The following is a 21,855-nucleotide window of genomic DNA, read 5'->3' as shown; positions in this document are numbered from 1 at the left end:
GGCTTAAAAGGTGCATAATACTTGACATTTACACTGATTCATTTCCAAGGAAGCAGTGGCCCCATTTTATAGATGATGAAACCGATTCAGAAGTTAATTTGCCATTTGCCAAGTACGTGACAAGGGCAGGAATGAAACCAGTCCTGTTTAGCAACATCATGCTCTCTTTCACTGTATCTCAATGTCAAAAACTCCCAGACTTCAGAGCTCTTCAACCAATCTTAAGTCATCCCTCTTCACATCCCTATAAACTCAATATTAAATTTAAAGTACGTGAGAACTAAGCCATCTATCACATACGGTGTCGGTTGGAGAAGCAAGTTACTGCTCAGGCTGTAGGGACATTTCATTTGTTTAAATGTTTTTATTAAAAAAAAAATTTAAAGACCTTCATGGCACAACTTCTTCCCAGCACAGTTATGTTTTAGTTATACCAATTACAATACAATTACAACCAATAAATCAAGGGGGAGAGGGGGAACTTCTGACTTCAAACTTAAAAAAAAATGGGGAGAGGGGGAGCCCACTTCAAACAAAGTTTAAAAATACTAAAAAACCTTTCAGAGTAATTGCCAACACAATTGTCTTATATTGGCATTCCATCTCCTGCAATCTGATCAATGCAGACACAGGTAGTGCTGAGAAATAAAGTGTCCCAATACAAGGTATACAGATGAGGTAATTTACAACAAAGAAGTTGTTACTCTGTAAACCCTTGCCCCCCACCCACCCAACTGGGTCTTTATTTCATGCTTTTGCAGTGACTCCTTAATTAGCATTTTAAAAAAGTTTGTTTCTTTTAAAAGGCTCTTGGGTGGCATTTCAGAGTCCTCTGCATTTACCTTCAGTTTCTTGAAAGGTCTGATGCGTGTTAGGAGGTTCAGCTGTCTGCAGCTCCTCACATCAGCCTCTGCTACACCTAGATTCTCTGAGCTACAAGGGTAAGATGTGAAGTCTTGATTTACAACAACCCTCCTCCCCACCTAAAAAGAAAGAATTCATTAGTCATCGTGTCCTGTTCAAATCACAATCCAGTGCAAACGTAATCACAAATTGCATCTCTGGCACATCCGGTGCTTTTAGCTTCTGCACAAATTCAACATGGTAACCCACACAGCATTCTAGGGCATAAAAGGGTCAAGAACAATAAATATCCACTGTAAGTGGCGACAAGAAAGAAAACCACCTGCCACACAGAATGTTCTCCCTATGGTTGAGAAGCATTATAAAAGGAGGCTTTAGCTTTCTCTAAAGTTCACCATTATACTCACTAAAGCCATCATCTTGATAAAGTAAGTTACTAGAGCCAATTTGGGTTACAAAGTTAGGTAAGTTCATTAGATTCAACTCCTCAAATAATTACATTTATCTATGACGCCCAGATGAGAAAGGCTTATGAATCTATAAAGGTAGGAGAATGGGGAACTAAGATTTTAGGCCTTAAAATATGTTGGAAGAATTTTTCCTAGTCCCCACAAGCAGCTACTGTAATTAAATTAACAGGAGAAAATACAGAGCTGATGGTTTTGCTATTGTGCTTAAAAAACTAGGCTTCCTCAGTGAAGCACCTGATAAACTTAGGTGGTTGGATTACAGTGGAAAATCCACTTTACATACACACAAACACACAAAACTGGCGACTTTTCCATCCCCAATCCCTGCACTGCTGAGACACAAAATGAATTTTATGGCAAAGGATCCTTAATCCCCAGAGACGCTTTGGCTTGTGGTGCTTTTTTAAGGCCTCTCTGCCCTGCCCGGTACCATGGGTCAAATGAGGGGTGTATAAAAATGGTGGCCTTAGGAAGCCTCCACGGTACAGGGCTGCAGGCCCCTCAGATGTGAACGTGAGACACCCACCCAGCGAGACCTTTACACAGGGAACTTAAATCTAACCTTGATAAATAAAACCAAACGTTTATTTACACCAAAGAATTCCAACACTGGATCTTTCACATATGAAGGACAAAGTATTATATATATACACACAGCAAGGGGTGGCAGGGCTGTAACAAGAGAGTTTATAGTTTTCCCACAATTACAGGTCTACCATTTCAGTTTCACTGGAGACAGTGGTTCTGCTCCTACCTCTCAGATACATTTACAAGACTGAGGGGCAGGCCTTCTCACTGAATGGCATGTGAAGAAAGGGGAAGGTAGGAGGGAAAGAAGGTGGAAAACTTAAAATGAAACTGTGGCCACATCTCCCATTAGCTCTTAAAGCGTTGTTAACATGAAACCTATACAGACAATGTTTTTTTTTCTTTTGTAAAAAGCAATAAATTATACCCAGTAGCTAACTGAATTCAAAATGGCCAAGTCTCCTTCCAGCTATAGAGTATGTTGGGATACGAGAGGGAAGAGGACCAAGGTAAGGAGCCTGGGAGGGAAGGTTATTGTAGTTTTAAACTAAACTTATAAGTGAGTTGGATTTAGGGTCAGGTCAATAAGACATGATTCAGACTGAACGTAAGTTTTCATGACCTGTCAGCACTTTGGGTAGATTTTTCAGCATCTCAATGTAACTATAATTAAGACATATTTCCACTAGAGTCACCAGGATAACCCCACTGAAGCACTTTTGGAATAAAGTGATGTAAATGACGAGCAGGACACTGCTTTTATAGGTTGGGTCCTCCCTCCTTCCTTCCCACCTCCCTTGAAGAAGCTACATTTTTGTAATCTCTGGAAAAGAGCATGAGATACAAGCCCCCGGCCCCAAGGTGTGGGATGGTGGGTGAGCAATGGTCGGCATGGGAAGAAATCTCCACCCAAATGCAGCAGCAGGAATTGAGGCTGGTTTATCTTTGTTCTTTAGTGATGAGGAACTGAATTTGGAAGGGGAGAAAAAAATTTGTCCGTGAAATATTCCACTTGCAGGTAATTTTTCAGGGAATCCTCTGAGTTATGAAAAGTTCGAGTTAAAAAAAAAAAAAAGAAAGAAAAAAAAAAGAAAATCAGCCTATTATAATTCTTTTTTTATGACTGAACTACTATAAATCCACAAGCAACGGTTCAGACACGGTGCTTCTTAAGTTATTTCACCCCTCCCCACCAGGCGCAAGCTGCATCAAGGAGAGTGGACTCCCCCACCTCTGCTCAGGCATCAGGAGACAGAAGGGGCCATTACTGCTGAGCGCCAGCGGCAGCCGGAACAGGCATCCCAAGGGGGTTGGCAGCAGCAATCACTGGTGAGCCTGCCAGAGGTCCGAGGGGTGAAGGGGTTGGCACTGAAGAAATCCCTAAAAGAAAACAGATGAGGATAAGCCAGAGACACCAATCATGGAAATCTTAGTCACCAGTTTTCCATAGCCCCTACCTCAAAAGTGACACACACACAATTCTCTTGGTCTGTTCGATGCTTCTATGTCTCTGGATCTATTTTTGTTCATCAGTTTATGTTGTTCATTATATTCCACGCACACAAAAATTCTCTTTATTAAAGGCATATCATTTGCCAGGTTTTACAAATAAAACTAATTTCAAGTTAAATCCTCACAAATTAAAATGGCAAGTTCTAATTAACTTAGGAGGTAAATAAAGAAATCCATGCTTGGAGAGTTTAAGCAGTTTGACCAAAGGTAAACAGCTAGTAAAGTTGGCAACTATGCTTGGATTCCAACCCAGGCCAATCTAGGGCGGCACTGTGCAATCAAATTTCCTGTTCTATAATCTGTGCTATCCTAGTGGCCACTAACCACATGTAGCTACTGAGCACTTGAAATGTGGCTAGTGTAATTACAAAACTTTTTTTTTAACATTTATTAAATTTGCTTAATTTAAATAGCCACATGTGTCTAGTCACCATCATACTGAACAGCAGAGGGCTAGAGTAAAAACTCATGTGCTTATATCACACTGCCAGCTAAAATTTCAAAATTACTTAAAGGAGCACTTCCCACCTCTAAGCTAAAACAGTATTTGAGAAAGTTCAAAAGAATATACAGTTAATAAATCTCCCCTGCCCTGTCACTATGGCACCATTTCTAGGGTATATCCTTCCAGAAATATTTTATGCATATACATGAATATAATTTTATCAAAATATTCATATGGATACCATATATAGAAATGTGATTATATACTTTTGCCCACTCCTGGTCTTGGACATGGCTCTGCATCTTGCTTATTTTATTTTCACATTATCCTGGAGTTGGAGCTAGAAAAGAATACGAAACATTCATTCTTTTCTCTGGCTGCATAGCATTCCACTGAATGGGTGTCCCATAATTCATTTAACAGTTCCCTACTGAGAGCTGTTTCCAATATCTTGCTATTACAAATAAGGCTACAACCTCGGACATGCATCAGTTTGCACATAGGCAAGAGTCCCAGGGGATAAATTCTAGAAGGCAGCTAGCTCATTAACAGTAATTCTCTGAGGGTGTCTGAGTAAAGGCCCTCACTACAAGTGTACCCACGTGGATCTGCCTATATGTATAATTCTCACAATATGGGCCTATAATTTCTTTAGAATAATTGTGTACTCTGTACAAAAACTTGCTCTAAATCGTAGTGATTCAACAGTAAGAAAAAATAATTTCATATATTTACAATTTATTAGGTACACTCTAATTGCTTTGGGGGAAAAAAAAAATCAAAGAACCATTCTTTTACTCATATACACCCCATGTGCAAACCCCACCTCTTCTCTCCCCAATTTCTTAATCTTGTTTCTGAGGACCATGTCAACTACTGTCACTCTAAACTGTGAAATAAAAGGATCACCTTTTCTTTTTCATGGCTTGTGGGGACATTCATGTACCTCTGAGACATTTTGGGGATTCTGGCCTAGAAGAGCCTGTTGATAGCCTACTCAAAGTAGTGTCACTGAAGTCAAAAGTATCCTGAAGCCTAGTGGAGAGAGCTGCACAGGTTAGTATATCAATTATCAATAAGGTAATCATAACAGAGAGAAGAGGAGGTTCACAAGAAATCAGGTCACAACCGGGACCAAATCAGGCCACAAAAACACAAACAGGGAAGAATAAATTGACTTCTACCGCTTAAGAAAAAAAGAAAAGAAATTCACTAATGAACCGACCTGTCATCATATTGGCGCTGCTGACAGGCGTACTGCCTCCTGGCATGCTAGATGAGCCCATTCGAGCCTGGTCCTTCACAACAGTGTCTAGAAAAAGACAAATATGTTAAGTTCTGTTAGGCTTAACGATTAAACTAATGATCTTAAAGCAGTCACGCTCATGCTTTCAATCTTATTTATATTCCATATAATTCCCAGAAGAACTTAAGGTGGCAACTGCCTTGTCTTCACCATGAATTAGACAAGTAATAGAAAACAGAATCATCTTTCCTGTCAAACTAGTAAAGGCAACCTCTAAAACTAAATGGTAGGAAGATGAGGTAATTATCCATGGTAGATCTAATTTAACACAAAACTGATCATGTTAGGGTTTAATGAGATAATATAATCTAACCTGGCCTAGAGAGTGATATAGTATCAGAGTGAAATGATCTTATTGCAGTCCACAACTCACCTGGTTAAGCATGGTGCCAAATAGGCCAAATCCAAATTTATAGATTGTGCAAATTAGTGCTATTACCATAGACTTCAGGTCAGTCTGCTTCAAATACAGGAGACTGGGCAACCACATAATCAGTTCACTACAAAATCACTCCAACACTCCAAGAAATAATCCAATGTTGAAGCTAACATCACAGTGGAGATGGAGTGGGTGTAATCGACATTTTCACCCAGGATAGCACAGTAAGCTATATCACAAACCTAAGTCAAGGTGTTCATACAGTTAAGATTTTCAAGTTTCCCTGGCTCTCCAATAAATTATAACCAGAGACAGGACAGATACAGGGCTATCCTATCTAATAAAAGGGTAATATGCAAATTAACCATCACTCCGTCACAAAGATGGTGGCGCCCAGTCCTCTCAGCCCCGTCGGAGTACCCCAGTCCTGGGGGGGGGGGGGGGGTGTGTGTGTGGCTGCTGAGAGAGGGCAGCATGAGCGGCCTGGCGGAATGCTTGCTTCATCGCCACGGCAACAAGGCAAGCATTCTGCCCCAGCCCCGCAGAGGGCCTCTGGGGGACAGGGGGGCCGGCTCGCAGCCTCCGCAGCCGAGCGCAGGCCGGGAGAGAAGATGGCAGGCCCGCCTCCCATGGAAGCAGCGTGGCTCCTGGTGGCGCCCTGTGGTTCCCACCGGCTCCTGCATAAGCTGCGGGCGGCCAAGTGCACGATGTGCTACTAGTCTATATATAAAAGCCTAAGCGACCATCTGACCATCCAACCAGTAGCTATGATGTGCCCTGATCACCAGGAGGCAGACGCTCAATACAGGAGCTGCCGAGCTGTAGTGACTTGGCAGCTGAGGGTCTAAGGTGATGTACCTGGAATCAGAGAGGAGGGAGCCTGATTCTGGGGTGCATCACCAGAGAACTGTCCTCTCGCAATCCGGTACCCCTCGGGGGATGTTGGAGAGCTGGTTTTGGCCCGATCCCCACAGGCCAGGCAGAGGGACCCCACCCACCAGTGCAGGAATCCATGCACTGGGCCTCTAGTTCATAATAATCCAACCACTCCAGACTAGCTAACGCCTGATAAGTGTCACTAACACAGAATCCTTCCAATAATTCTGTAAGACAGTTGCCATCACTGTCCTCATTTGAAGAAACCAAGGCTCACTGTGGGTGAAATAACTTTGCCACAAGATAAGCAGAGCTGGGATTCCAACTCTCTTCTGGTGGGACCGTGGGTCCACAGTTTTCCTCACAGCATGTATTTTCCCTTGTCTTGTACAGTCTGCTGGGCAGGCCTACACAGGCTCTGTGGATTGAACAGTTGGACTCACAGAAATAGGGGTGTTCCATGGCTTCTCTTGCGGTGAGCCGTGACTGGTGGTCGTATCGCAGCAGCTTGTCCAGGAAATCCAAGGCCTCAGGGCTGACAAGGTGCTGGTTTTCACTGTGGACAAAGCGTTCCCATCGCTTACGGGAGTGTCTGCAGAGCCAAAAGGGGTAATGAGAAATGAAACAAGGGGTAGAGAAGCCCAACATTTATTTCCCTCCTAAATTTTCCTTAGTGACTAGGAGCCCAGCCACTAGCAAAAAGAAATCAAAACTCACGAGAGCAGTTTTATAGCACTCTGTCACTAGGGAGACAACCAAGCTAACTGGAGAGACTGAAAACAGCAGTGTTGCACAAAGTAGAAATCTGGGTGCTCACAATTTTACAAACCATAATTCATGTTCCTTTACAATACTGAGTACTTCTGCACAGCAAGGAGGGTCAGGTGGTTAGTCTAACCAGGCCTCTTTCCCATCCCCTCACACATTTCTGGCATCCCTGCCACTTGGCCAGCAAAGCCTTTGCATCAGGAAAGTCCACCACCTGGTAAGTGGTGAATGAATTAGTATTGTGCCTAGCCACTATATTCAGAGTCTGTTCATCGTCTGTCTGCACATCAGTCTTGAAACATACATTTCCTATTACTATTTATTTCTCTTAGAGGGTTTTGTCATTTGGAGAAGCTAAGTCAACTGTAACACTTCTATTAGAATCTACATTTCATTAATTTTACAGGAACCCTCTGACAATAATCTCCACACCCATCCTGTAAGTGAATTTGGGAAAATGGCCATTCAATCCAGTGATTTTATCACAGGGTCACCCAAGCAGCATCCTGCAGTACAGGACCAGTGATGCTTCAGCACTGCTGGCAAAGAGGATGTAACTATTTCTTAAAATAGTTTTAAAGAAATATATTTTATTGGTTTTTAGAGAGAAGAAGTGAGAGGGAGAGAAACATCAATGTGAGAACAAAACATCGATCAGCTGCCTCCTGCACGCCCCCCACCAGGGAATCAAGCCTGCAATCTGGTATGTGCCCTGACTAGTAATCAAACTGGCAACCTTTCAGTGCACAGGATGACACCAAACCAACTGAGCCACACTGGCCAGGGTCATAACTATTTTTTGAGGATACGAAGTGTCAATTTACAGTGTGTCTTAAAGTGATTAATGCACAGATGCATAGATTTTGTTTTGACTCACCTGCCCAAGATATCATTGAAACGTGGATCTAATTCAATGTTGTATTTGTCAATATAGTCATATAAATCTTCTGTCCCCAGAACCTTGGCTATCCTCACCAACTAGGATTGAAGAAAGACAAAAACCCACACAACAATCATGTTACAAGATTAAATCAACAAACAGCCATGACTGGATTAACAGCAAGGGATCATCGTGGCTACAGGTATGAATATACACTCAATTTATTCAGATTTCTGTGTACTGTAGGAATAATTTCCACACAAAATTCTCTAAATCAGAACTCAATGTGATGGTGTAAAAAAAGAAAAAACAATGATATAACCTGATTCCTTCCCCTTGAAACGTCTCCCAAATGAAGTCTTATGTTTTTACCCTCACAACCCAGCTAAGGGTGTCACTTTTTTTGGGAAACTCCCCATGTACACTCAGACCACTCACTCCCACAACTGCCTTTTGTACCTTGTCTACATTTCTATTCTGACATTTACAACTGTAACTTATTTCCTTGTATGTTTGATTCCCTTACTAAACTATGAACTATTTGAGAGGCTGGACTAATCTTTTTTCTTAGTACTTTTAAAAATATGTTTTTTTTTTACTTTTTATAGAAAGAGGAAGGGAGAGAGAGATAGAAACACCAATGAGAGAAACATCATTGATCAGCTGCCTCTTGCAAACCCCCTGGTTTTGGATTGAGCCCCAAATCCAGCATGTGCCCTGACTGGAAATTGAACCAGTGACTTCTTAGTGCCTGGATGGACGCTCAACCACTCAGCCACACAGGCCAGGGCTAGACTAAACTTAAAAAAAAAAGAAAAAAAAAAAGAAGTCTTCTCCAACCCTGCATGGCGCCTCATAAAGATTTGCTGATTTTAACTGATCTTCAAGGGGAAGTGGAGCTAGTATAAAAAACATCATCTATATTTCTACTGACATACACCAACTCAATCCATATAAAGAGACAAAAGGATCATAGAAATACCATATATAAACCAACATGTTGAAGAAAATATTCCCAACTTTAGTGAAAACTCACATTAAAGGATTCTAAGGTAATGTCCTATTTTACATGTATAATTTACAATGAAACAAGCAAACAAATCAAAAGACTAGGGGAAAAACTCAGTGATTTCAGAAGGCTAGACGGTAGCTCCCAAAACACCAATATAAGGATCAATGTTGGGCTAACTGAATAAACCATGAATTGAAAATTATTCTAGGGTCTCACTCTAAATGATTGGGATGGGCATCTATATTTTAGCAAAATCCACCACACTTTCTACTAAGTAGCCAGATCTCATCATCACTAGGTTAGCCCAGTAAGTTACCTAATGAGAACAACATGTATCACCTGATCATAATTGTCATGTCCATGAAAAAATGGCTCCTTCCGAAAAATCATACTTGCCAGCATACAGCCCAAGCTCCACATATCCAAACTATAATCGTACATCTGCATTGAAGTTAAAAAAAAAGTCAGTTATAAATGAAATGACAAGAATAAATTATCTTGTACTTTCCAAATAAAAAATTACTATTAAAAAAAAAATCACTCCACTAAAATGTCCAAACACCAATAACATCTTCATATATTTTTCAGTTTTTTCTTCTATGCATTTCCCCCATTTTAAAACAATCTGTACATACTATTTTGAATTACCTTTTTCACTCACATAAAAACATCTCAAGTTGTGAGCCTCTGGAAACCTTTTAATGTGTAACATTATTTTATTGAACAAATGTTTCAGAATTTAATCTTTAATTTCCCTATAATAGGATAGTGTTTTGTTTAATAATACAATAATTATAAATAATATCATAAAGAATATTTTTGGCCCTGGTCAGGTTGCTCAGTTGTTATAGCATTGTCCTGATACGCCAAGGTTGTGGGTTCAATCCCCAGTCAGGGCACATATAAGAATCAAACACTGAGTGCATAAATAAGTGGAACAAAAATCAATATTTCTCTCTCAAAAAAGCAGTAATTTTTTTTAAAGAAAGATTTAAGGTATCTGATAACATCTTGGAGGACTGGGCATGAAAGATACGCCCAAGGATTTTATTTCTGTGAGAAGAGGGCTTTTTTAGTAAAAGGAAGATATTTATATATAGAACTAGAGGCCTGGTGCACGAATTTGTGCACAGATGGGGTCTGGCTGGCCAAGGGGAAGGGCTGCGGGTGGCTGGCCAACTGGCCCCGTCCCGATCAAGCCAGTTGGCTGGCCACAGTGGGCATCATAGCTATCAGTGGTTCCAGTCATTCTGGCGTTCCAGTTGTTGGCTTTTTACATATATAGATACAATTTGTGAAAATCTTGAGACCATTATTTTAGTTTAGTCCTTAGGTTGGTTATTCCTAAGCTCTGGAGTTTCTAAATAGAAAAGGTTATCTTTGGTGTACTTTTTCTTCAGTTAGGATCAAATGCAGATCTATTCATATTCTACTGACATTATGATAATAAAAACATAAGTTACAGTAGATGAATTGAGGTGATTCATATTTTAAATTTATATAAAAGGGACAGCCATGGACATGTATAAGTAACCTACTCAAAATGACATTTTTCACAAATTATGTACAAAATAAGCATAGAACAGAAACTTTTTTGTTTGTTAACCCTCACTTGAGGATTTTTTTCCATTTTAGAGAGAGTGGAAGGGAGGGAGGGCTGGAGAAAAAGACACACACACACACACACACACACTGATTAGTTGCCTACTGCACATGCCTTGACCTGGGCTAGGGATCAAACCTGCAATCCAGATAAGTGCCCTTGACCAGGAATCAAACATGCAACCCTTTGGTTTGGGGCTGACGCTCTAATCACTGAGCGACACTGGCCAGAGCTAGGACAGAAATTTTATTTGCCTTTCTCTTCTCACCTGATAGTCTACAAGTAGCTCAGGACCTTTGAAGTATCGAGAAGCAACTCGGACATTATATTCTTGGCCAGGATGGTAAAATTCAGCTAAACCCCAGTCTATTAGCCGTAGCTGCAAGAAAAAAGAGAATAAATCATAAGCAATTTTATCTTCCAAGCTACTCCATACATTGCCTTTAGGGTACTCTTTTAAAAAACTAGAGGCCCGGTGCACGACATTCACGCACAGGTGCAGTCCCTAGGCCTGGCTGGATATCGAAGCGCAAGTGTCTGGCATAGAAGGGCAGGTCCCAGCTGACCTTTGGGTCCTGAGCAGCACCTGGGTTGCCAGGCACCTGAGTGCGGGCGCTTCCCTGGTGTCTCGGAGGAGGGTAGCAGGGGGAGTTCAAGCAAGCTTAGGGGACACCCCACATTCTCACCACACCTCCATCTCCGTCAACCGTGCCCCCAGGTAGCCAGTGAGAGGTCACAGCCCTCCGCGTCCTGGCAACATAAGAAGTTTGTTGCCGCCACCCACCCCAAGTTCTCCATCCCAGCCCAGGGCCATGCCCCGATCGGGTGATGGGGGCTTGCCGGCTGGGGGCAGGGACCTGGGAGGTTGGCCACCAGCCCCAAGGAGGGAGCTGGTGTTAGGCCCCCCTGGGAAAGGGGACGCATCCCCCCGCACCAACCCCTGGCTCCCCGTCCCAGCCCAGGGCCTGCGGGCTGGGGGCAGCTCCTTCTATTGAGCGTCCGCTCCCTCGTGGTCAGTGCACGTCATTGCGACCGGTTGTTCCATCGTAACGGCCGGTTAGGCTTTTATATATATATAGACTAGTGGCCCGGTGCACAAAATTCGTGCACATTAAAAGGGATTAGAGGAAATATTTTAATATTACTATTTGCCCTTTCTCTATAATAGAAGTGTCAGAAATGAAAGGGAATTAGTAAAATATATATAAAAATCTTCCTCCTGTCAGAGTCTGGGGCGCAACATGGGACCCAGAGTCAAGTCCCCGCCCACCCACGTGCACCTCAAAATCGCGTGAGACCCAGACCCAGCCGGGCCCCCCATTGGGCTAGATCCACACCTGGCTGGTCCTACCCTTGTCATGCCCCGCCGGGCAGGGGGTGTGGCCTGAGGTCCCCTGTCAAGCCCTGCCGGGTGGGGGACACGCCTTGTGGTCCCCTGTCAAGCCTCACCAGGCGGGGGGCGTGGCCTGAGGCCTCCTGGCCTAGGGCAAGGGGAGCAGCCTGAGGTCCCCCGGCCCAGCACGGGAGTGGTGCACCTTGAGGTGCCCCGTCAAGTCCCACCGGGCTGGGGGTACAGCCTGAGGTCCCCTGGCCTGGAGCTGGGGTGGGGGCGCATCCTGAGGTCCCCTGGGTGGGGGGAGCAGCCTGAGGTCACAGGGTGGGGGGAGCAGCCTCAGGTCCACCATCAAGCCCTGCTGGGCGGGGGGCGTGGCCTGAGGTCCCCTGTCAAGCCCCATGGGGGCTTGGAGGGGGGCACAGCCTTAGGTTCCTGCTGATTGCTCGTTAAGGCTCCTTATGGGAACTCAGTGTCTGCTGTGGGCGCAGCCATCTTGTGTTACGGAACCTCCCCCTCTGCTGTGGGCGCTGCCCTCTTTGTGGCAGAGTGATGGTCAATTTGCATATTCCCTCTTTATTATATAGGACTAGCGGCCCGGTGCACGAAATTCGTGCACGGGGGCAGCGGGGAGGGTGTCCCTCAGCCTGGCCTGCACCCTCTCCAATCTGGGACCCCTCATGGGATAACCAGCAGTTGGACATCCCTCTCACAATTCAGAACTGCTGGCTCCTAACCGCTCGCCTGCCTTCCTGATTGCCCCTAATTGCTTCTGCCTACCAACCTGATTGTCCCTAACTGCTCCCCTGCTGGCTTGATTGCCCCTAACCACCTCTGCCTCGGCCCGCACCTGGTACCCAGGATTCCCTCCTCCAGCTGACCACAGGCACCCAGGATCTGGGCTTCCCTCCCTTTGGTCAGCCATAGGCACCCAGGCTGGCTGCAGCCTCAGGGGATGGTGGACAGGGGGCTTCGCCTGTGCTGCAGCTGCAAGTGCTGGCGCCCAGGACCGCAGGGTGGGTGGCTTCTCTGTCTCCCAGGCCACAGCCAGCCGCAGTTACTGATGCCCAGGACCGCAGGGTGGGCGGCTTCTCTGTCTCCCAGGCCACAGCCAGCTGCAGTTACTGATGCCCAGGACCGCAGGGTGGGCGGCTTCTCCATCTCCCGGGCTGCAGCCAGCCGCAGGTGCTGGTGCCCAGGACTGCAGGGTGGGCGGCTTCTCTGTCTCCCAGGCCACAACGGTACTGGTGCCCAAGACCGCAGGGTGGGCGGCTTCTCTGTCTCCCAGGCCACAGCCAGCTGCAGGTACTGGTGCCCAGGACCGCAGGGTGGGCGGCTTCTCCATCTCCCGGCTGCAGCCAGCCTCAGGTACTGGGGCCTGGTTTCTCCATCTCCCCCAGGACGTGGGGCGGGTGGACATGGGGTGGGCGGCTTCTCCAGCTGACTTCGGCTTGGGATCCCGGGGCAGGTGGCTTCTTTGTCTCCCAGATCGAATCCACCCTCAGGTGCTGGCACCCAGTTTCTTGTCTCCCCCAGGATGTGGGGAGGGTGGCTTCTCCAGCTGGGATCACCAGGCAGGCGGCTTCTTCATCTTCCAGGTTGCAGCCAGCCTCAGGCACTGAGGCCCGGTTTCTCAGTCTCCCCCAGGAGGTGGGGCAGGCAGACCTGAGGTTTCTGATGCTGGCTGCAGCCTGGGATCACAGGGCAGGCAGCTTCTTCATCTCCCGGGCTGCAGCCAGCCTCAGGCACTGGCACCTGGTTTCTTGTCTCCCCCAGGACATGGGGTGAACCACTTCTCCAGCTGGCTGAGGCCTGAGATCACGGGGCAGGCAGCTTCTTGGTCTCCGTGGCTGCAGCCAGCCTCAGGCGCTGGCGCCTGACTTCTCCGACTCCCAGAGACCGGGAGATGCTGGGGGGCGGGGCTGCCGCCATGTTTTCAGTTTAATTGCATACTCACACTGATTGGATGGTGGGCATGGCTGGGCGTGGCTGGTGGGTGTGGCTTTGTGAGTGTAGCGGAGTGATGATTTGCATACTACTCTATTATTAGATAGGACTAGAGGCCCTGTGCACAAAATTCGTGTACGTGGGGGGGGGCAGGGTCGTCCCTCAGCCCGGCCTGCACCCTCTTGTGGTCTGGGAGCCCTCGGGGGATGTCTGAATGACATCAGTGGGACATCCTTAGCGCTGCCGTGGAGACGCGAGAGGATCCCGTCACTGCTGCTGCGCTCGCCAGCCATGAGTCCAGCTTCTGGCTGAGTCGCACTCCCCCTGTGGGAGTGCACTGACCACCAGGGGGCAGCTTCTGCGTTGAGTGTCTGCCCCCTGGGGGTCAGTGTGCATCATAGCAACGGGTCGTTATGCCGTTTGGTCGATTTGCATACTAGCCTTTTATTATATAGGAGGATACCAGCCATGTCACTTTAAATTAAAACCCCTTCAGTGACTACCTATTATACAGGGGGGGGCAAAAGTAGATTTACAATTTTCATATGGAAAAATATAATACAAAAATGAATACAGGAATAAACTGTGTTTCAGGTACCAACAACTGTAAACCTAGTTTTGCCAACCCCTGTATTTAAGATGAAAATCAAACTTTTTGGAAAACCCTGTTTAGCTTGACATAGCAAGTTCTCATGACTTAATTCTTGTGCTCTAGGGAAACCTGCTGAAAGACAATTTCATTTTGTGCTTCTGCAAATTTCTTTTTTCTTTCTTTTTTTTAAATATATTTTATTGATTTTTTACAGAGAGGAAGGGAGAGGGATAGAGAGCTAGAAACATCGATGAGAAACATCGACCAGCTGCCTCCTGCACACCCCCTACTGGGGATGTGCCCGCAACCAATGTACATGCCCTTGACCGGAATCGAACCTGGGACCTTTCAGTCTGCAGGCCGACGCTCTATCCACTGAGCCAAACCGGTTTCGGCTGCAAATTTCTTATACTGCTCAGCTGAATAGAATGTCTAGACTTTTCCTATTGGTGAACATCTCATCTTTTGAGATAGTTAAGTTAGGCCCTCACTGAAGTCTTTTCTAATTATCAAGTAGGACCAACCATTGCCTTTAGACCCTCCCTGAACCACAAACAATGAAGTTGATGCTCTAACTACTCAGCCAGGGTGAACCCACAATTCTTTATTGTATATTTGTTTCCTATCTTTTTTTTTTTTGAAAATGGACTGTAAACTCCTTGAAGGTAGGGACTGTTTTATTCACCTTTCAAATTCAACATAATGCCTAGTACACACAAGAAAAACAAAAAGTATTTGTTGAGTGAATGAAAAGAAAAGCCGCACAAAATGGCCCTTACCAAAATGTATCCCGAAAGTGGAAAAAGTACTAGTACAGTCAAGAGGCAACCTTATTTGCCCATTGTGTAAAACATAAGCATGATTTGAATTGTGGGTACTAGGGTGTGACTAGTCTGTCACTGTTAACTAGGTATAGTGTCTTCATTGTTTTGATGAACAAAGGGAATTATAACAAAAGGAAAAAAAGTATAACTTTTTTAGTCTTTTTTCTCCAACCCCTTAAAAAAAGTGCTTCAGAGCTATCCCTGAGTTTCCTTTTTTTAGCAACAAGTATTCCCAGATGAGTATTTCTGGCCCCCCGGCTTCACATACAGCATATCAGTGTTTCTCACTTATACTCTCTAGCCCAGTGGTCGCCAACCGGTGGTCCGCGGACCACTGGTGGTCTGTGAGGTCCGAAAGGTTTGCGACCGCTGTTCTAGCCCATGTCTTCTACCAGCCATCTCTGCCTCTTTGATTACCTAACAAACATCTCAGAACTAAACCTCTAATTATTCCTTCTCCCACAGCCTCCACCTTGTCAGTTAAAGGTAATTCCATTAACCCTATCGTTCAGGCCAAAAACACTCCACCCTGGACTCTTGTTTCCCTTACACTCCATATCTATCTAATCTGTCAACAAATCTTGTTGGCTCATATTCTGACCATCATCCTCACCTCCACTGCTACTACCCTGGTTCATGCTACCACCATCTCTTGTGAGATTTACTGCAATAGCCCTTTCTCCTAACTTGTCAAGCTGTTTTCACCCTTACCCTGTATTCCTACACAGCAACCAGAATGATCCCTTATAAATGCTTTATATATATATGTTTTTAAAAAATATATTTATTGATTTTTTTACAGAGAGGAAGGGAGAGGGAGAGTTAGAAACATCGATGAGAGAGAAACATCAATCAGCTGCCTCCTGCACACCCCCTACTGGGGATGTGCCCACAACCAAGGTACATGCCCCTTGACCGGAATTGAACCTGGGACCCCTGAGTCCTCAGGCCGATGCTCTATCCACTGAGCCAAACTGGTTAGGGCTAAATGCTTTATATTTTTAAAATTATTATAAATTTACTAGCAGCCCTGTGCAGAAATCCATGCGCTAGTAGCTCTCTGCAGGGCCTGGATGCTCCGCGCCCGCTGTCTAGAGGCTCTCCACGGCCCAGAGGCCCATCCGTGGCCGGGCGTGGAACGCTTGCCTCGTCACCGAGGCGATGACACAAGCATTCCGCCGGGCTGCTCACGCTGCCCGGTCTCAGTGGCCGTCCCACTGGGACTGGGGGACTCCAGCGGGGCTTAGAGGACTGGGTGCTGCCATCTTGTGGCTATGGGTGCCTCCAGCTTTGTGATGGAGTGACGGTTAATTTGCATATTACCCTTTTATTAGATAGGCTAGTAAGTTGGGAATTCTGTGTACCCTTCACCCAACTTTACATTTCCAAATGGTACAAGATCAAAACCAGGAAATTGACATTGGCACAATCCACAGACATACCTTATTATTCACCAGTTTTACATGCTGGTGTGTGTGTGTGTGTGTGTGTGTGTGTGTAGTTCTACGTAATTTTATCATGTGTAGATTCAGATAACTCCTACCATAAGATACAGAACTATTCCATCATCACAGATGTCCCTTTTGCTATTATTTTTCCACTTCTAACCCCTGGCAACCTCTATTCTCTAGCTCTATGACTTCGAGAATCCTACCTAATAAAAGAGTAATATGCAAATAACCATCACTCCGCTACACCCACGATTGGGCCGGCGGGAGGCTGCGGGGTGGGAATCAGGGTGGCCTATCCGGCCGTTGAGAGGTGCGGTGGGCGGGCCTATCCGGCCGTTGAGAGGCACCAGAGGCTTTTGGCCGGGTGCACGAGCGAACACCAGCTCCCCTGACATGGAAAGCTGGGAGCTGGGTGTCCTCTCCGGCTCCAGGCCAAAAGCCGCCGGCCCGCGGTTTTTGGCCTGGTGCACCAGCGGACCCCCTGCCATCGATTGCAGGGAGCTGGGGTTTCTTCGGCCTGGTACACCAGTGGACCCCCTGCGATTGATCACCTGGGCAGGGAGCTGGGGGTCTGCTTTCGGCCCGGGCAGGAGCGGACCCCCTGCGATTGATTGTAAGGAGCTGGGGGTCCGCTCCTGCCCAAGAGGCTTTCGGTCTGGGCAGGCCTGGGCAGGGGCTGAGCCGGTGATCAGAGGGAGCTGGAGAGGCCTGCCCAGGCCTAAAGCTTTGGCCAGAGGCTTTAGGCCTGGGCAGGGCCCAGCCCTCCATTGGTGTGAATTATAGAGGAAACACCTTTTCTGACTGCACATTGGCTAAGCTTCCTGTATGCCACTGGTAATATTCTTAGTAACTTGGGTAATAAGAATCCAAAAAGGTGATCTAGGGTTTTTCCACCACACTTCTGGAGAAAAAAATGAAGGTCCGCTGCTGGAAGGCTAAGAAATGTCATATCCTGCCCTAGCCGGTTTGACTCAGTGGATAATGCCTCAGCCTGCAGACAGCAGGGTCTGGGTTTGATTCTGATCAAAGGCATGTACCTAGGTTTCAGACTCCTCCCTGGCCGGGGCCCATATCAGGGCTCATGCAGGAGGCAACCAATCAAAGTGTTTCTCTCTGTCTTTCCCTTTCTCTTCCACATTCTCTAAAAGTCATTGGAAACATACCCTCAGGTGAGGATAAAAAATAAAGAAAGAAATGCATATCCTATGAAAGACACATCTTGAAAATGCCTAAAGAAAGTTGTCTTTTTTTCTTGGTGAAGGGACTGGAGTCCGTGTTGATGAAAACACCTTGGTAGCTGCGGTGACTGACAGTGGCTGCAGCAGTGGGGTGATGGTTCTGGTGCCTTGCCCTGACCAGCCCGGTTGCCTCCCACAAAGGGAGGCCAGACTGTGGCTTAGGTACGCTCCCTGTGGGACGCGGGCCTAAGCCGTCAGTAGGACATCCCCTGAGGGCTCCCAGTATGTGAGAGGTGGCAGGTTGGGCTGAGGGACCTCCAATCCCCAGTGCACGAATTTTGTGCACCAGGCTCCTAGTGTATTATAAATGGAAAAATCAGCACAACTTTTTTTTTTCACTCAGCATGAGATCCAACCAAGTTGTTGCATTATCAGTAACTAGAGGCCCAGTGCATGATTAAATCATGCACATGTAGGGTCCCATAGGCCTAACCTACAATCCAGGCCATATCCACTGCCCCGCAAAGCCTAGCACGCTCCGCGGAGACTGCTAGCAGCCTGCTCCCAGCTTTTGATGACAGGGGGTCCGCTGGTGCCGGAGCGGACAGACAGCCAGCTCCCCTGCTTTTGCTCCCCGCTTTTGATGGTCCGCAGCAGGACGTGTGCTTGCTGCCCCAGACGCCCCTTCTGTGCCGTAGCACAGCCATGGCGCAGACGCTGATCTCGCACCACCACTGGCGACGCGAGCTCAGCGTCCTGCTGGCCCAATCGGCCACCCTGGCCACCCCGAGTCCCGCCCCCTGCGCCTCCTGCTGGCCCAATAATGGGCATAGCGGAGTGATGGTAATTTACATATTACCCTTTTATTATGTAGGATAGTTCATTCCTTTTTATTCCCGAGTAATACTATTCAGTAATAACACTACATGGTATAGATATACCTGTTTGATTAACCATTCTCTCACTGAAGGACATTTGGCCCCCCAATTTTCTTAAAAAAACAACAACACAAAAACGTCTTTTTAAATTAAATAAAGAGGGTAAGACAGAGAGAAACATCGATGTGAGAGAAACACATCAATTGGTTGACTCCTGCATGTGCCCTGACCAGGGCCCGGGAGGAGCCTGCAACCAAGGTACGTGCCCTTGACTGGACTTGAACACGGGACCCTTTGGGCTACAGGCCGATGCTCTATCCATTGAGCAAAACCATCTAGGGCCCAATTTTTAACTATTAGGAATAAAGCTGCATTCATATACAGGTTTTTGTGCAGACCTAAGGTTTGGTTTCTCTGGAATAAAAGCCACAGCTGGATTGTTTGGTAAGCATGTTTGTTTAGCTTTTTTGTGATATGTCTTTTTAAAAAATTGATTTTAGAGAGAATGGAAGGGAAAGAGAGAAATATCGATGTGAGAGAGAAACATTGGGGACTGGAAACACAAACTGGGCATGTGCCCTGACCTAGAATTGAACTGGTGACCTTCAGTGAACAGGATGATGCTCAACCAACTGACCCACTCTGGCTGGCGCTGTTTGTTTACATCCCTGTCCCTACTGTATATCCTTGCCACTGTTCCAACAAGCCAGGCACATTTTTGCCTCAGAACTTTGCATCCTCTATCTGAGACATATTTCTTCCTAAGGTTGCATCAGGCTGATGCCCTCAAGTGTTCTCTAAATATGTCATCTTCCCTTTACCCCTTGTTTAAAACCGCAACATCCCCCACTCTTCCCTATTCCTGACTTATTTCTCTTCCACATCACTTTTAACTTTCTGGCCTACCAGCATACCCCCCAAATGCAAGCTCCTTACGGACAAGAATTTTTTACTATCTGCTTCAAGCATATATCCCCTGCTTCTAGAACAATACCATGCATAGTGTGTGTCTAAAATAAAATTTTAGTTGAATAAATCCTCTACATCTCCAAAGTCTACAACAGTCATCACTACCTATAAAAGGTACGCTTGGTTATCTTACAAAACTGAAATATTATAAAGTATGTGTTCAGTAGAACTCTCATTAATAGCACTTGTATTTGCTAAATATTTCATCCATTTCACAACTGTACACACTTAATTCTCACAATAACCTAGTGGCATGGATAGCCAATATTATTATACCTGTTGTACAGGTAAGAGAGAGGAGGCAAACAAGAAAGGAGTTTCCCAGGTATTAGTTATTCAATAAATAAAACCAGAAGCCAGGTTCCATGCCCAAAACTGATTTGCCCACTATTCTAATGTTTCCTTCTTGGCAGTATTCTTTTTGTTGTTGTTAATCCTCACCTGAGGATATTTTTTTCATTGATTTTTTTTTTTAGAGAGTGGAAGGGGGAGGGAGGCAGTGGGAGAGAGACAGGAGAGGGAGAGAAACATCAATGTGAGACACATAAATTGGTTGCCTCCCGCATGCTCCCAGACTGGGGTCAGGAATGGAACCTGCAACCCAGATAACGTGCCCTTGACGAGGAATTGAACCTGTGACCCGTCAGTGCAGGGGCTGACGCTCTATCCACTGGACCATGTTGGCCAGGGCGTCCTTCTTGATAATATCATTAGGAATTTGAATAATGGTTTAAACATTCTGATTAATTTATTCATTCATCAAATATGTGTCAAGTGCCTAATAGATACCAGGAACTGTAACAGATGCTAGGGATAAAGTGTTGAAGATGGGCTGTTCACTCTATCAGGCAGGAAAAGATTTATTAGTCTATCACATTACCTTTCTGTGCTCATGATCAATCATGACATTATGGGGCTTCACATCTCTGTGCATAATTCCCATGCTATGACAATAATCCAGGGCCTGTAAGAGAAACAGGAAAAAAAAAAAAAAGGTTAGCTTGCATAAGAGTGATTTTCTAGTTAAAGCTTTTTTACTTTTTCCTCTATAGTTTTCTTTCTAGTCTCACAACATCCCTGGGAGTCAGGGTTAGGACAATCACTCCGACAGCTATTTTGCACACTTGCTCAAGATCCTAAAGTCAAACTCATGGCCTCTGAACTTCAAGTTCTGTTCTTACACAGTTGTTACGACATCCTTTCTGTTCAAAAAGACCCAAAGTGACACCAATTGCATCACTTCCAATTTCTCTCCCTTATATAAAGCCTGGATTATTTTCATAAGCATAGGCCTCTCAAAAGAAGAAAACTGGTCTGTACTACAAAGTGTTCTTCAAAGAACAATAATTCTTTAGCAGCTAAGTGTTTACAGTAAAGGTCCATGGTCCATATATTGCCTGATGCCTGTTTTTGTGAATGTTTATTTTATTGGAACACAGCCACACATATTTGCATGTTATCTGTAGCCGCTTTCATACTACAACATAGCCAAGTAGCTTGAGAAAGATCCTATGGACCACAAAGCCAAAATTTTTACTGTTTATTCCTGGAAAGATGCTTGCCAACTCCTGATTTATGACATCAAATCCAATTTGAAAACCATGTCCAAACTCAAACTAAGGTGAACTGAGTGGTACAACCTTTGGGATTTGCTAATCCTGGCTTTTAGATCAGCTGATGTCATTGGCCAAATTCTTGTCCTTTTTAAAGGGCAACTTGAGTTCCTATGGTTTCTAGGACTAGGCAAGCATATCCTTAACTTTATGAAGTCCTGCTTGCTATAAGACTGCATGAGCCAATGGGAAGATCAAATATCTCTACTGGCATAGTCTCTTCAAGGTACTTCTAAGGTTCGAATACAGGCTTTACATCAACCCTCATTTAATAAACTTTAGCCAACTCTTAGCAATTTTCTCATATATAAAGTTGATCTTGTGACTACTAGGAGGAAGATAATTTGGTGATCTCACTTTAGAAGTCAAAGTCCACTCTAAATCAGCAATCTCTAAGCAGTGATTTATATAATTTTAGGACAATGAC

The 21,855-nt window shown here is 45.3% G+C and overlaps 1 protein-coding gene across 1 annotated transcript in view; it reads right to left on the bottom strand.

Moving 5' to 3' along the window:
• Positions 1-344: 344 nt before the first annotated feature.
• The window catches only part of CSNK2A1 (casein kinase 2 alpha 1), a 54,761-nt gene continuing 33,250 nt past the window's right edge, over positions 345-21,855 (bottom strand). The window contains exons 7-13 of the mRNA XM_079784143.1: positions 20,696-20,779; positions 10,912-11,022; positions 9,380-9,481; positions 8,026-8,126; positions 6,824-6,972; positions 5,045-5,131; positions 345-3,242 (exon numbers count right to left, since the gene is read on the bottom strand). Coding sequence (XP_079640269.1) covers positions 3,127-3,242; positions 5,045-5,131; positions 6,824-6,972; positions 8,026-8,126; positions 9,380-9,481; positions 10,912-11,022; positions 20,696-20,779 — 750 coding nt within the window. The 3' untranslated portion in view covers positions 345-3,126. The remainder of the gene's footprint in view (positions 3,243-5,044; positions 5,132-6,823; positions 6,973-8,025; positions 8,127-9,379; positions 9,482-10,911; positions 11,023-20,695; positions 20,780-21,855) is intronic.

The sequence above is a fragment of the Cnephaeus nilssonii genome (genome assembly GCF_951640355.1).
Source record: "Cnephaeus nilssonii genome assembly, chromosome: 11".
In the NCBI taxonomy this organism is placed as follows: Eukaryota; Metazoa; Chordata; class Mammalia; order Chiroptera; family Vespertilionidae; genus Cnephaeus; species Cnephaeus nilssonii.
Note: the sequence above shows the minus strand (reverse complement) of the source record. Positions and strands in the feature narration are given on the sequence as shown.